Below are 15,107 nucleotides of genomic sequence, written 5' to 3'. Positions count from 1 at the left end.
AGAGAGCCTCAAATATGGTTCACCAAATCTTTATCTCATGCCAGTCCTCTAAACTACTAGAGCTAATATATATTAAGAACTAATTCTGTGTTGTATTTCACATGCATTTCCTCAAATCATCTTCATGATCACACTGTGAAGCTGTTCCCTTATTACTTCTGTTTTCAGATGTGTATACTGAGGGTTAGGATCATACTAGTGCTGAGATTGGAACATAAGTTTGTCTAACTTCACCACTTAGGTGAAAAAGGTATGGATTATTCAAGTATCTGTGCCTAGCATTATGTTGAGCACTGAGGCAAGACCTTCATTCAGCATTTGTGGTACAACAGTGAAAATACTGTCAAAATGTAATTTAAAGTGGTAATTATGTTGCAAAAAAGGAAGAATGAAACACACTGGTCACATACATCAAGAGGACTTAGATTAGTTTCTGGAGGTCACATATGATAAATACTTCAGGAATAAGATTTTTCAGAATAAAGACAAGGGATTGCAATGGTTTGAGCTTGGTTTTTGGAGGTAGGGATAGAAAAAATAGAAAATATTAGAGAGATGTTTGGGCTACAGAATCAAGGAAGTCTGTAGATAGAACTGAGGTGGGCTGCAGGGAAATGATAAGAGGCAAAGGTGTTTCCCAAGAGGCTGGCTGGAATGAGGAGTAGATGCATGTCTCAGCCCTTTCAGGTTGCCATAACAAATCACCATAGACTGGGTGTCTCATAAAGAGTAAAATTTTATTTCTCACCATTCTGGACACTGAAAACATCCAGGTTCTTGTCAAGGCTCTCTTACTGGCTGCTGACTGACAACTTTTCACTATATCCTCAAATGGCAGAAGGGATGAGGGAGTTCTTTGGGGTCTGTTTTATAAGGGCTCTGATCTCATTCACCAGGGTTACATCGTCATGACCTAATAACCTCTCAAATAACCTTCCTAATACTATCATCTGGGAGTTATAATTTCATCATATAGATTTTGAGGAGACACAAACTTTTCAGTTCATTGCAGTGCAAGTGTCATTCACTGATGTGGGAACCATGACCAAGTGGCAAGGCTGGTAAAAATGTGTGCTCCATTTAGAGAATACTGAATTATGCATTCTTTGAGAAATCAAAAGTGAGATGTTCAACAGTAATCTGAACTAAGGGCCTGGAGTTTGGAGATACAGATTATCTTCAATAGGTGTTTAGGTCTCTTAAGCCATGAAAATAAATGAATGAAGTCAACTCGGGAGAGTGTCTATAGTGAGAAGAGACATGGCAGCCCTCATGTAAAGGTAGAGAGAAGATCAAAACCAGAGGTAAACCAATTTGTACCTAATCTTCAATAAAATGCACCCACCTTGCTCCTTTCTAAACCCCACCATTTACATGAGATCTTTCAGTTTCAGAGATGAAAACTGAAACTGAGTACACCAATAGGCACTTGAAAAATGAGTGTTTTCTTGGACTGTCATTAAAAAGATGATGTTTGTTATCAATATCTTCATTTTTGAATAGAAAACAAGCATATTTCATCAAGAGTGTGAGATGTTCATGAGACAGCAACCATGTGGATAAGAGTGTGTGGAAGACAGTGAAATCAAAAAGGCAGTTTGATTTGCTTTGCTTTGGCATCATCTGAATTGTTAGTATACTGCTTTGAAATCTATTTTCAGACACCAGATAAGGAGAGTTTTTCTCAGTAGAGGATTCTCAATACTATCTCCTCACTCATAAAATTCCAAGTTGACTTACCATCCAATTTCTCTTAGCAGATACCTGCATTGCTGCTTTTTCTAAGTATTTTATTAGCACACCTCATTAGTTTAAAAAAACTATATTAGGAACTGGAGATACATAGTGCAATCACTACATTATTGCATGGCTCCAGAATCTTTTAAGCCTTTTCTTACATATAATCTTATTGTTTTCCTGGTTTCAGCAATAATGGCTTTCTCCTAAATTTTTGATCAAAGCCTAAGGCTTTTCCCCAAGCTGTTCTCTTTCCTGGAATGTTCTTCACCAGCTAGATTGAGTCATGCCTCACATCTCAGACCTCTGTCACTTTTTCACAGAAGTTACAACTCCCAGCCTCCTTCAGACTCTTTTATTATATCCTTTCCAAAGACTGAGCTCTTTTCCTTTTGAAGTGCAGTTTCTACTTGTACATCTTTATGTATGATTAGATTAATGTCTGTCCTGCTGAATTGTAGGCTCCAGGGGTGCAAGGGACTATATTTGCTCATTATCATGTGATCAACTGTTCGGCATAATTTCTGGCACACAGTCAGTACCCTAAAAATATTAATTGAATAAATGTATAAATGGGTGAGTTTCACTAGCAAAGAAGATTATAAGTCAACAAAATATAGTATCTTTGGTAAATTACGATAAATGTTCAGAATGTTGCTGAGATCCAGAGAGTATTTGTTAGCTTTAGGCACTGTGGGTTGAGGGAGGACTTTTGGAATTAGTGATACAAGTTGGGAAATAAAGTCAGAGTCAGATGGGGTGCTGAGGACACATTTTAATTAGATAAGAGTCTAGATTATTATAGTATTAAAACTAGGAGATGGTGAGAGATTGGTGGGTTTGAGCTTTATGGGACATGGATAATAATGGTGTATGTGCTGAAGGGGATGTTTAAGTAAGAGAGTCTAGCATACCTGAAGGGTGGGGTCCTTCTGCAAGGATGGAAATACAAATATATTCAAACAGATATACTGTTATATCACGTTCTGGAAGAAATAACCTCTATAAGTCATCAGATTCATCCTCTAAAAGATGGGGGTGTTAATAGTACCTACTTTATAAGGCTGCTGGTATAAAAGATGACCTGAAGTAATAATGCATGCAGTACACAAGGTCAGCACATAGTAAAGGGCTTAATAATTATAAACCAGTAAAATTAGCAGTTTTAAACTAGTACCCTAATTAGTGTCCCAAACAGTTGGGAATACCATTGACAGCTAACATGGACAGACTTAATCTCCCCAGTTTGTAGAGAAAAGAGAGTGAGGCAGATGTCTAAAGAGAGTGCAAAATAAAAGGTGGCATTGTGTGTGAGATAGAGCCATGGTGAATATACATGGCTTGTCCCAGTTTCAGCTGCCTGGAGGCCTGCTCTGGCCAATTACTGCTCTGGGATTTTGTGACCCTAATATATTTTCACAATACCTTCTCTTTTCATCTGAGCCACTATTGAGGAAATTTAGGTACAGCATTAAGCATGAAGCAAAATTATTTTATAGTAACAAAGGAGATCATGAATGACAACTTTTAAGTTGGCATGTGTAGACAATTTTAAATGTGAAGTAATGTGACCATCCTCTGAGTGAGGAGCTGTTAAACCACTCAGTCACTTTACTAGTCTAAGTAATATTAGTTGACATTACAATTTAGTCCATTGAATCTTATTAAAGTTTAAAAATAATGCAATAACAAAAATGTCAAATAACATTAGGGATTATAAATGAAATAGGTTGGTTAGGAAAAGTGAAAATATACCACCAATGTCCTAGGTCAGTTGGAGATCTTAACTCCATCTGTTCTTGTATAATTGCTGCATGAAATTTCCTTTCTATGCCCATCCCACCCATTGAGGATCCCAGTTCTCTCCTCTTGTTTCTGGGGTTTCATAAGTGTCTGGGGTCAATTATTTAGGATGGAGTGCTAAGGAAACCTTAAGATAATGATGGTTATGACCTCTGTTGGACAATCAGTGAGCCATATGGTAGATGTTGTTCATGGATGGTCTAACAGGAAGGCAACCAAGAGGTCATGAAGAGGATGTGTTGGGCTATCACATAAAGTGTTTTCTTGGCTGGCAGATGGAGAGGTGGTTCTACAAGAGATGACACATCTCTCTGTTAGTGGTGGCAGACAGCCTTTGTTCCAGAAGACCACATTTGTCCTACTCATGGGGTCCTTTCTCTCTCGTACTCCCTCAGCTCAAAGCATCCATATTAGTCTGGGGGTAGGAAAAATTAATTCTTCAATTTTATGTTTAAGTCTTTAAATGGCTTTTGAACTTAAACACCAAATATTTGGGCCTCTGTTCTTTGGTTAGTGGGTGATTCATGTTTTGTTGTTTTGACTTGAAGTAGACCCTCAAAAATTCAAGGAGCTTGAGAGGATGGAGAAACATATCATTAGTTTTTCAAAATATTCATCCTTATAAGTTTCTACATAGGCCTCAGAATAGGACATAGTTTTACCTCTCCCTTAGATGAAATTATCAGAATCTTCCACATAGAAATGTACTGATATCCTCAGCAGCTCCCAGTGCTATTGTGGAAGGACAAGGCTATAGATTTTCCCAGAAGTATGAAATAATTCACAAGCCTTCTTCCATATTCATAGGGACAGCACATTAATAACACAGGACCCTGAAATCTCACATTATCTAGGCTGGAGCCCAGATAGAGGGATTGGGAGCGGACTCCTTAGATTTAGAACATCCCGCCCTTTCTGAATAAAAAAAAAAAAATTGAACACAAGTGCTCTCAGATCAGACAAGAATAGGTCTTTGAAAACACTGGAGCTCCTTGGAAATAAATGGCAACCAATGGCTTTGGAGCTACTTTAGGGAACATTTTTGTTGATAAATTTGGAATTATTTCAATCAAGTACATTCCAGCTAGATAAGTGACAAGGTTTGTCTGTGCTGTGGCATGATGATACACACACACACATGACAAACATTTGTGCAGATAGTTTTGTAACTCCCAAGTGACTACACAGATAGACTTATGATGGAAATTACCATACTTATTTAGGCCCAAGCATGTGCACTAAATAAATATATTTTAAAGTTTTCTTACTGAAATGACATAAAAATCCTTAGATTTCTTAGAATGACATTGAGATTAATTAACTTGACACTGTTGAGGAAATGTAGGGAATTGTATGTTCAAAAACTGTTGCTAAATACAGTCACTGCAAGTAGGTATAATTCATGTAATTTATATTATGTTCCCCAAACATCCAGTCTCATTAAAAATTTTTGTATTTATTTTCTCTTCTTTCAGTGTACCAAATAAAGAGAAGTGGCTAAATAATTGAGTTTGTAAGCTTCTTATCACCGTGTATGACTTACATGTAATTTTTCTCCCTTCCCTCCTTAATACTGGGGATTACCAAAATTCTTATATTTTCCTATTAGATTGATGAAACATTGCATTTTAGTGTTTAATTTACATTTCTTCAACTGAGTAATGTTGAGCATTCTCTCCATGTTTACCAGCCATTCACTGAATGAGTGAACTATTTAAGATATTTTCTTATACTAAAAAGGAGCAAGTCGAGACCATTTGATATAAAATGACACCATTTTGATTTACCAAATTTATGTGTGGACATCTATAGGCCTGCATGTGTATAGATATTTTCTGTAAGATGCACAGAAATATGGTAACAATTGTTCCTTCTGGTAATTAAGATAGGAGAGTATTGGTGGGGGAGGGGAAAAAAGGACTACTGATATTTTTATATTTTCTTTGCTATTTTTATATATATGCATATCTATTTATACCAGGTAACATATATTATTTTTATACATACAGCAATTTTTTCTAAAAATTAATTTGTTTATTAACTTGAGAATAGTAATGTAACAGTAGAAAATTATAATGGGGAATTGTAACCTACTCACCATTCTTTTGACATTGTAAGTGCTGACTCTGACTAATATGTAACTTGTAGATAAATAGCATATTTGTATAAGAATCCTATGAACTAACTTCAAAAAATACAGACTCTCACCTTCAGGCATCCCAGGCCCAGGGAGATTTGATTACCTTTGACTGTGGAGTCAGGATGACATGAAGTCAGGATGACTAAACCAGGATGATGCACACTGGACCATCACTTGCCTTATTGGAATGGACTCTGCTCATTTGCACATAGAGAGCTTTGTAGGGAACTTTTCAACTCCCTTCCTTGGTCTCTTTGTTCTGTTCCCCTCTCCCTCCTTATAAAAATCTCTGCTTCCAGAGAGAGGTGGAGATGGGTTTGAGACATAAGTCCCCCATTTTCCAGGTGGCTGGCACTTGAAAATAAACCACTTTCCTTTACATCAATACCTGCCTCTCAAGTGTTGGCTATCATTGTGGCAGTCAGCTGGGCCTGCTTTTGGTTACAGTAGGGGAAAAATCTCTGTGAACCAGAGCCTTACATTCTACTGTCTTAAGGACTCAGGGAGGTAACATCAATGTGCCAGACCCAGGTGTATTCATAAGAAGTGGTGATGCCTGTGGGAACTGTAGTGTCCCATCCAAAGGCATACAAAGTCAATTTTTCATTACTCTGCTGACCTAAGGAACAGGACTTGGAGTGGTGTCTGCCAGTGGGCTGTCTGTTGAAAACTGTTGCTCTAAACTTAAAAAAAAATGACATCCAGTTTTAGAGGTAGAGGAATAGCTGAAGACTGAACTCCTGCTCTCTTTATTATGAGAAGGAACAAATACAGAGACAGATCTTTTATTGGATAAGATGAAAAGCTCTGTCATTTCTTGTACATCCTTCCTCTTATTCCTCCTACTAATGCAGACTTGGATCCCTAATATACATGGGCAGTGTTAGGTGCCAAATAAGGGAGCAAAAGAAAATTCATATATAATTCAGAAATTATATATGAAGAAAGCCACCATTTTACTGATGATGCTACAGAAGAATTTCTTCTAATAAAAACAATGCGATCTCCTTTCAGAAATGCCTCCTGATAAAACCAATTAAGCTGAACATTCATCTATTAGACAAGCTGGAATCTTCCTTGAGAGAACAAGGAAAGAAGGTATGAAGGAACCAAGGAGAAGTGCTGTGGCATTTGTCCCAGACCCACCACAACATTTCATTATCTGGTATTTCACTGTGTGGGAATGACAAGTAACAAATGGCAGCAAAACCAAAACAGATCATCTTCCCTGTCTCCTCATTTAATATCTGGAAGGGTCTAAGCTTTTTCATATTATGTTTGCCCTGAAAGGTTTGTAGATGATTTCCAAAATACAGTTGAGTCTGACATGTCACTGAGACATTATAAATCTCATTACTACCAGAAACCACAGTGCAGTCCTTGGTAAGCCAGTCTTAGGAAGAAAACACTGAGCTATTGGCATAGTAATTATCAGTCAGTCTCAGAAGACCAAAAAAAGTTTTGAGAGACAAAAACAAAATGTAGTCCATGTAGTCTATACTAGAGTGGCCCAAAAGTTTAATTCACAGAAAACTGAGTATGCAGGATATGAACAAGTATTACATGGAAAAAGGTTCTATCATAAAAAATGTGTACTTGAAATATCAAAGGGACCACTTTATAAAATATAGGATTGTCTAACCACTATGCTGTTCACCTGAAATGAACACAAAATAATATTGAATGTAAACTGTAATTTAAAAAAAATAGAATGTTAGAAAAGGAAACAAAAAAGTCTGGGAGAGACTAGGTTAAAGTTCAACAAGTTTCTTGTCTATAGAACTTCTCAGAACCTTGAATATACTACCATATTTTGGAAGGCTAAGAAGGGGTTACAATATGCCATATTTGTTACATACATTTTATGGCCAAGAACTGTTGTGAATTTTAAGTTTCCTCCAATTCTCAGAACTTTTTCTCCACCACACCACACCTCTCCAAGGAACATGATGGTACATGGTCAAGAAAATTTTATCATGTATTTTCCAAAGGAGCAATCTCCAGAAGCAATTTTTGCATATTCTGATTCTAGAATCTATAATGTAACTTGAAAAAATGTTAAAGTTTCAATTTACTAAATACATTTATTTAGTTAAATTTAGTTATAAACTGTGAGACTGAACACAAACAGTAGTTTGGGAAAATGAATGAAGCAGTTTTGTGGACAGATGTCTTAGTATTCCTTCTAAGTGTCCATTCTCTTATCTCTCTATTGTTAACTTTCTTTCTGAGTTCTCCTTCCCATATACCTCTATGGTACTGTTTTTCTGTTTCCCATAAGTCTCTTTGTCTTCCTGGGATGAGTGTTGCATATCTTTTTTCCTGCATTTCTGGCTTTGATCTTGGAGGCTAAGTATAATGAGCAAGGAGCAAAGTATCTTGATATATTGTGTTTTTATTTCTTCACAGAAATAGCCAATATGACTTTTTCATTATGTTAACTATACACTAGTAGTTAAAAAGAAATCTGGGGTTTCCATGCCTGTGAAAATTAGAAAGTTCTGTGCCTGTAAGCTGGTCTCTTTTTGATGTTTCCTCTGGCTGGTAACCCAGTATAAAAACAAGAGTACCAAGTAAAGTTTGCTAGCAATCAGAGTCATTAAAATGGTCATAATTACATTGAATGAAAAAGAAAAGCCAATGAATTTATCAGGTAGATTTCTCTTAATCAGATTGATATTAAAATCCACCATGAACAACAACAACAACAACAACAACAACAACAAAAACAAACAGGGGGATTAAAGATGGCAGAGGAGTGAGTGGAAGTCCTGCTGACCTCCTCCCAAGACTAATCTGGAATTCCAAATAAATTGTGGAGAAATCACCTGGTAAAAGCTGAACAGTAGTGAGAGAGGAGCTTTAAAGCTTTGGACAGACAGAAGGATCTGTTTTGGCACAACCTAACTGGTAAGGAGTGCTGTAGAGGCTTGAGAAAGTGGGCCAGGTGCCCATTGGTGGCAGCGCCAGAGGAATACTGAAACAGCCAGTTGGACCCCCCTGAGAAGAGCAGGGTCTAAACCATAGTGGGGATCTCCAGCCTACAACACCAGAGCCCAAAATGCACACAGGCAACAGCCAGCTGTGAAAAGGGTAGTGATGCTCTCTGCCAAAGACAGGTGGCTGGAGATACAAGGAGCTGTTTAAAGGACCAAAGCAAAAATTTGTAGTGGCAGCCACTTAACTGGGCTCTGGAAGAGGTGGGAGCAAAGTGGGCTGGAGCTGCCTGATGAGAGACTGGGGAAGGAGGCTTTGGGGAGAGTACTGAGAAAGTGGCCAGTGGGGTCCCCGTGCTGACTCACTCCCCATTCCACAGTTGCCATCTTGCTTAGGCAGACCAATCCTCTGGCAGCAGTGTGAAAGGACAAATTAGCTGTGATCCTAGGAGGCTCAGCACTGGTCTGGTGTTGTGCAGGCCAGGGTACTGAGTACAGAGAGGCAGTCACTTATACTAGATCCCTGGCTAAAGGTGATGAGGAATGGTCTAGAGACACCTGAGGAAAGTCTGGAGATATAGGCGTTTGGGAGAGAACTGAGGGAATAGCCAGGGGGGATCATGGTGTTGACCCCTCCCCCATACAGCAGCTGCCCTCTTACTCAGGCAGACTATCACTCGAGTGGCAGCAGCATGAAATGACCCAGTAACCCTGCACACAGGAAAGACTCTGTCCAGCCCTGACTGCTGAGAATAGAGTGACTAGATGAACAACTGGAAAAGACAGCCGAAGACAGTAGATTCCCGGAAGTCTCTTAAAGACTGCCTAAGGTCAGAAGGAGTCAACAGCTGACATCATCAGAGGCAGATCCAGAAAGAAAGAAAGAAAGAAAAAAAGTGGTCTCCTACTGTAGAAGTTCACAGCACAAAGTCAGGAAGTCAAGTCATATTAATTTAAGGAGCAGGAGCTAAAAAGAAGAGTCTCACAACAATGGGAAGAAAAAGAAAGACCCCCCCTATCTAAGGAAAAAGAGGAATCCCCCCAATGAGAACTAAAAGAAATAGAGGCAAGTAAACTATCAGATATTGAGTTCAAAACAGTGGTTCTAAAGAAACTCAGTGAGCTCAAAAAGAATTACTGAAAACCACAGGGAAACTATGAGGAACTTATAGCAAAGTATATCAGCATGAAAAAGACATAAAAACTATCAATAGGAGGCAAGAGGAAATGATGAATACAATTTCTGAATTGAAGAATACAATAGAAGGAATCAAAAACAGGCTCAATGAAGCCAAGGATAGAATCAGCGAGCTGCAGGACAAGGTAGAAAAAAGCTCCTAGAAAGAGCAAGAAAATGAAAAAAGACTAAAAAATAACGAAGAGGTGTTCAGGCAAATTATTATGAAACATAATAATATCTGTATAGTAAGAGTACCAGAAGGAGAAGAGGAGCAAGGGATAGAGAACTTGTTTGAAAAAGTAATGATGGACAGCTTCCCTAACTGGAGGAGAGAAAAAGCCACGCAAGTCCAGGAAGAAGAGAGGGTCCTATTCAAGAGAAACCCAATGAGGCCCACTCCAAGACACATCATCATTAAAGTGGCAACTATCAGAGACAAAGATAGAATCTTAAAGGCAGCAAGGGAGAAACAGATAGTAACATACGAGGGAGCACTGATATGGCTAGCAGCTGACGTCTCAACAGAAACACTACAAGTCAGAAGGGAATGGCAAGAAATATTTCAAAGTAAAAAAAAGCAAGGGCCTGCAGCCACGACTACTCTACCCAGCAAGACTCTCAATTCAAATGGAAGGAGGGAGGGGGTGGGGGCAAGGGAAGGTGGTGGGGGGAAGTTAGAGACAAATGTATTTGAAAAAATAAAGAAAATAAGTTAAATTAAAAAAAAGCACCGTTTTTGGTTCTCAGTTGGTCAAATCCACAGAAGTGACAGGCAGAATGTAGAGTGAAAAGTTCTATATGGGTTTTCAACTACATGAGTTAGGGGGATGGGGGTGTGGTGCCCCTCAGCTCAGCATTGTTCAAGGGTCAACTGTAATTGGATATTACTAAAAGGCTGTGCATTATGTTTTTAGTTGGTCTCAACCAAGATATTGAGTAAGGTGTTCCCCCACCTCCAGTTTGGGTTACAGAATAATTAATAAAACACAACATGGTATGAATTAAAGTATAATGACATATTCCTTCAGAATAGAGCTAGACATAACTCCAAGGGTACAATGCTTTTTAAAATATTTATAACAAATATCCTCAAATGTAAGTTGTTGAATGTGCATTTTGGTATTTTTGATTATTAGACAATATCATTTTAAAACTAAAATCCACTACTTAAAAATTTCTCCAAACATCATACATATATCATACTTTTAAATTAGTTGCTAAGACTGTACTGCAGAATTTGTGTCCCATTTTAAATAATATGGTCTGAGATTTTGAACCTTAAAATAATCCAGTATATGCTGTTTTAACATCATTGCTTTTCCTCTGTTTTTGAAAACACTGTAGAAATAACCACTGACCGGTGATTTTAGAGGAAAGCAAATAACAGCCATTGGAACATTTACTATGAGAAATGCACTATGTATGACAATATGTTTAGGACAAATATGGTTCATGGTTGTCAACTGTTGTCAGGGACAGAAGCTGGTTTCTATCCATGTTGGGCTGAGAAGGGTAAATGCATGAAACATTACATGTATGCCAAAGTGGAGGGAATAGTTAGATAAATGGTGGTGTGTCCACCCCTGAATTCCTATGTGGTTATTAGTAATAATGTTCAAAAACAATGTATTAAGTTGGGAAATGCTCATAATATAATAAATGAAACAGGCTGTTGAGAAAACAGAACTATAATATTTTATTTCAATAAAATATCAACTATGGGAGTTTTTTTTAATGAGGAGTTAAGCCTGGAAAGATATATACATGTTATCTTACAATGCAATGATAATCTTTGAGCAATAATGTCATGGGTGATTTTAATGTCTAGATGCATTGCTTTAGTTTTCAAAATTTCTATAATGAAAATGTATTCCTGAATATGTCATTAGTTATATCCAGGATAAATAGTTAGAAGCATTTCCAAGAAAAGATGATGGCTAAAATGCTAGCGTGTTCAATTACTATAAAATAGCTCTTCATTAAACAATGTCTCTTTCTAACCATTACCAACATGTCTTAGTAGAATAGGAAATAGGTATCATCATTAAGCGAGCATTTGATAGACATGGTACAAAACACATTGTACACATGATTTCTTTAATCCTCATCACAATCTCATGAAGTAGAAACAGTTATTATCCCAATTTTCAGATTAGGACATAGATTAAAAACAAATGTAACATTGCCCAAGGTCATGGCTGTCTAATTTCATAATTCATGATCTTAATAACTATGCTAGAAATATTAATTTATATATACCCTTCATATTTAATTTGCATGTAGAGATTGCAGCCATTAAATTAATTGAGCATAGCAACATGCAGACTTTTGCCATGCATGTCAGTGGGTTCAAGGAAACTATATACAATCAGCTTGAGATTATAGAACACTGTATACTTTATTGACTTTCACTTGGAAGATAGAGACTAATAGCTCTTGCCTAAACCTACCACACTAAAGGGTTCAGAGTTTCTAATGTCAAACTAAACTGTTCTGAGAGACAAAATATTACTATTATGTGGATTAGCCTCTCACAGAATTTAGGGCCAGTTGCCATTTCCCCTCTGCCAGCAGAGACATTGCATTGCTCTTTGTGTCTTGCCTCCAAATCTTGAAGGCAATTCTATTTCTAGATCATTATAGATAAAAATGAACTGGAAACAAAATGGAAGTTAATAGTTGACAGACTCAGTGCTTTCTTTGGTGGTGAACATGAGAAAACATCAATGGTTTCATATTTATTGGTTCTAGGCCAAGAGTTTTCTCCTATAGGAGGGTCTAGCTTCCTACCTTCCCTGCACTGGAGGTGCCTCATTGTGTTAATTGGTATCTACAAATAACCACAGTGCAAGTTTCTCAACCTTAGCTCCATTGATATTTGGGACTGAGTAAATAGTTCATTATGGTGGCAGTCCTCTGCATTTTAGCATGTTTAGTAGCATCCCCATCCTCCACCAACCAGATGGCAGTTGCACACCCCTTGTCATAACAAATGTTCAGACCAAAATGTCTCCAGACATTGCCAAATAACCTGAGAATTGCCCTGATTGAGAACTAAAGGTCACTGTGTATTTCCTAATCTCATTTTTTTGCCACCTTTTATTTAAAAAAGAAAAGCTCGAGCTTCCCATTCATGGTACAGAATGGGCAACTGTACATGGATGTGAGTTTGTCCCTCTGATTGTGGCTGATTGGGCAAAGGTTGACATGTGACCCATGGGTAAATGTTGTGACCCAAGCTGGGTCAATCATATTTAGTCTTTTCAGAAAACACACTTAAGATATATAAACTATGTCAAATATGCATAGGATATACTATAATATTGAGTGAGATCAGAGTAGGTGCACTAAAATTAAAACCTCACATTAGTCCTTAAGTTATGTGGGACTAGTTCCCTTGAATAGGAGAATGAAGGAAACAGGTCAGAAACAAAGTGAACAAGATGGCAGCTGCCCAAAGTATTTATGAACACCTCAAGGTGTGGCTGAATTTCCTGTGATTTGGTTCTGCAGAATTTCTCTATTTTCTTAAAAAATAACTTCCTCTTTACTTGGTATAGTTTGAGCATGTTTCTCTTACTAACCACCTAATGATTCATAATGAAAATACATAACATGAGCCAATCTAGATGGTATTTTTTTCCATCTATATCTGGAAGTAGAGGAATGAACCCTAAAGCCAAGATATTCAGCTTCTAATTCCTTCTGTGTCACCTGAGCATGACTCATTTCTGAGTCCTGATTTCCTTACTGAACAGTGTGAAGATCAATCCACACCTAGCTCTAAAATTATAAAAGAGAAAAACTGGAAGATAAATCATGGTCCCTTTGAACCTTAAACTCACTGTTTAATAAAGGATTTAAATTGTTTTAAATTTGGTGCTCTAATAATAATATATTAGAGCCAGGGACTCTGGTAAGTGTTAGTTGAACTATGCCTTACGAGCGATGGTACCAATGAAACATTACTCAGCCCTGCTAAGCCTCATTTTCTTGATGCTTAAAATTGAGGGCAAGTATTTCTGGCTCAATGATCTCTCCTCATTTTCAGCCCTATAGTCCACTCTCTCACTGAATAGTTAGGGCTGACTTGTATAACCAATAGGGTATCATGAAAACAATGAAATATAAGTTCTGAGCTTAAATCATAAAGGAAAAAGTCATTGTGTTCTTTTGGATCACTCACTTTGGGGGAAGCCAGATGCCACGTTGGTTGTCATAACACCAAGCTTCTACAGAGAAGTCTATGTGACAAGGAACTGAGGCCACCTGCCAACAGTCACGTGAGTGAGCCATGTTAAAACCATCCTCCAGTACCAGTCAGATCTTGACTACAACCACATGAGAGACCCTGAGCCAGAAATATCCAGAGGAGTTGGATTCTTGACCCACAGAAACTAAGATAATGTTTGCTGTTTAAAGCTGCTAATTTGGGGAAGGAGGGTGGGGGGGTTGTAACTTGTTACATAGCAATTTGTTACATAAACAAATACATGAGAAGTATTTACGACAGTGCTTGGCATGCTTTTATGAATATATGTGAAGCATCTGAGCAGTGGCTGACATATAGTAAATGCTCATTAAATTAAATGTGTTAAATTAATGTCAAGTGTGCTTTTATTTTACTACCATTCATCATCATCATTATATATAACCTCAGTCCAAAATCACTTCCCAAATGAACTGGACTTGCAAGATTCATCTCTAAAAAATATTAAAATAGAGCTATTTAAAAATCCAAAATAAGACCAGCAACACTGAAAGGAAAAGAAATCAACAGAGACAAGAGGGAAGGAGGGAGGGGGGCGGGGAAAAGGAAGGGAAAGGGAAAGTCAAGGAACATATAATAAGGACTCATGGACAAAACCAAAGGGGAAGAGCTGAGGGAGGGAAGGAAGGAGGGGGCAAGGGAAAGTGGTGGGGGGGAGGCAGAGACAAATGTATTTGAAAAAATAAATTAAAATAAAATTAAAAAAAAATCCAAAAGCCAGAGAAACAAGAATTCAAACTCTATTGTGAGGGCTGGTCTTCGCATAATTTTTCAGCACTTTGGATGTACCTTGTTATCCTGAACCATGTTTACATGAAACAAAAATATATATTATGCATGGTGAACATCTAGGTGAAAACCTAGAGAAAGATGTAAAACCAGCTGCTTACCATCAACACAAGAAGGCCGGTTTCTGGTTGTTCCAGCCACCTTTCCAGGTAGGCAAGAGCACTTGACTGTTTGTGAACGTTCCTCGATGCGGTTCTTATTACAACATCTGTGCGCTGCTATCACTTCACATGTCCCTCCTTCTGGCAAGAG

The 15,107-nt window shown here is 37.7% G+C and overlaps 1 protein-coding gene across 1 annotated transcript in view; it reads right to left on the bottom strand.

The window, feature by feature from the left end:
- TAFA1 (TAFA chemokine like family member 1) overlaps positions 1–15,107 on the bottom strand; it is a 636,921-nt gene that overhangs the window by 91,130 nt on the left and 530,684 nt on the right. The window contains exon 2 of the mRNA XM_054595690.1: positions 14,957–15,097. Within this exon, the coding sequence (XP_054451665.1) occupies positions 14,957–15,097 (141 nt within the window). The remainder of the gene's footprint in view (positions 1–14,956; positions 15,098–15,107) is intronic.

The sequence above is a fragment of the Pteronotus mesoamericanus genome, unplaced genomic scaffold (genome assembly GCF_021234165.1).
Source record: "Pteronotus mesoamericanus isolate MK-2021 breed Mesoamerican mustached bat unplaced genomic scaffold, CSHL_Meso_final scaffold_54, whole genome shotgun sequence".
Lineage (NCBI taxonomy): Eukaryota > Metazoa > Chordata > Mammalia > Chiroptera > Mormoopidae > Pteronotus > Pteronotus mesoamericanus.
Note: the sequence above shows the minus strand (reverse complement) of the source record. Positions and strands in the feature narration are given on the sequence as shown.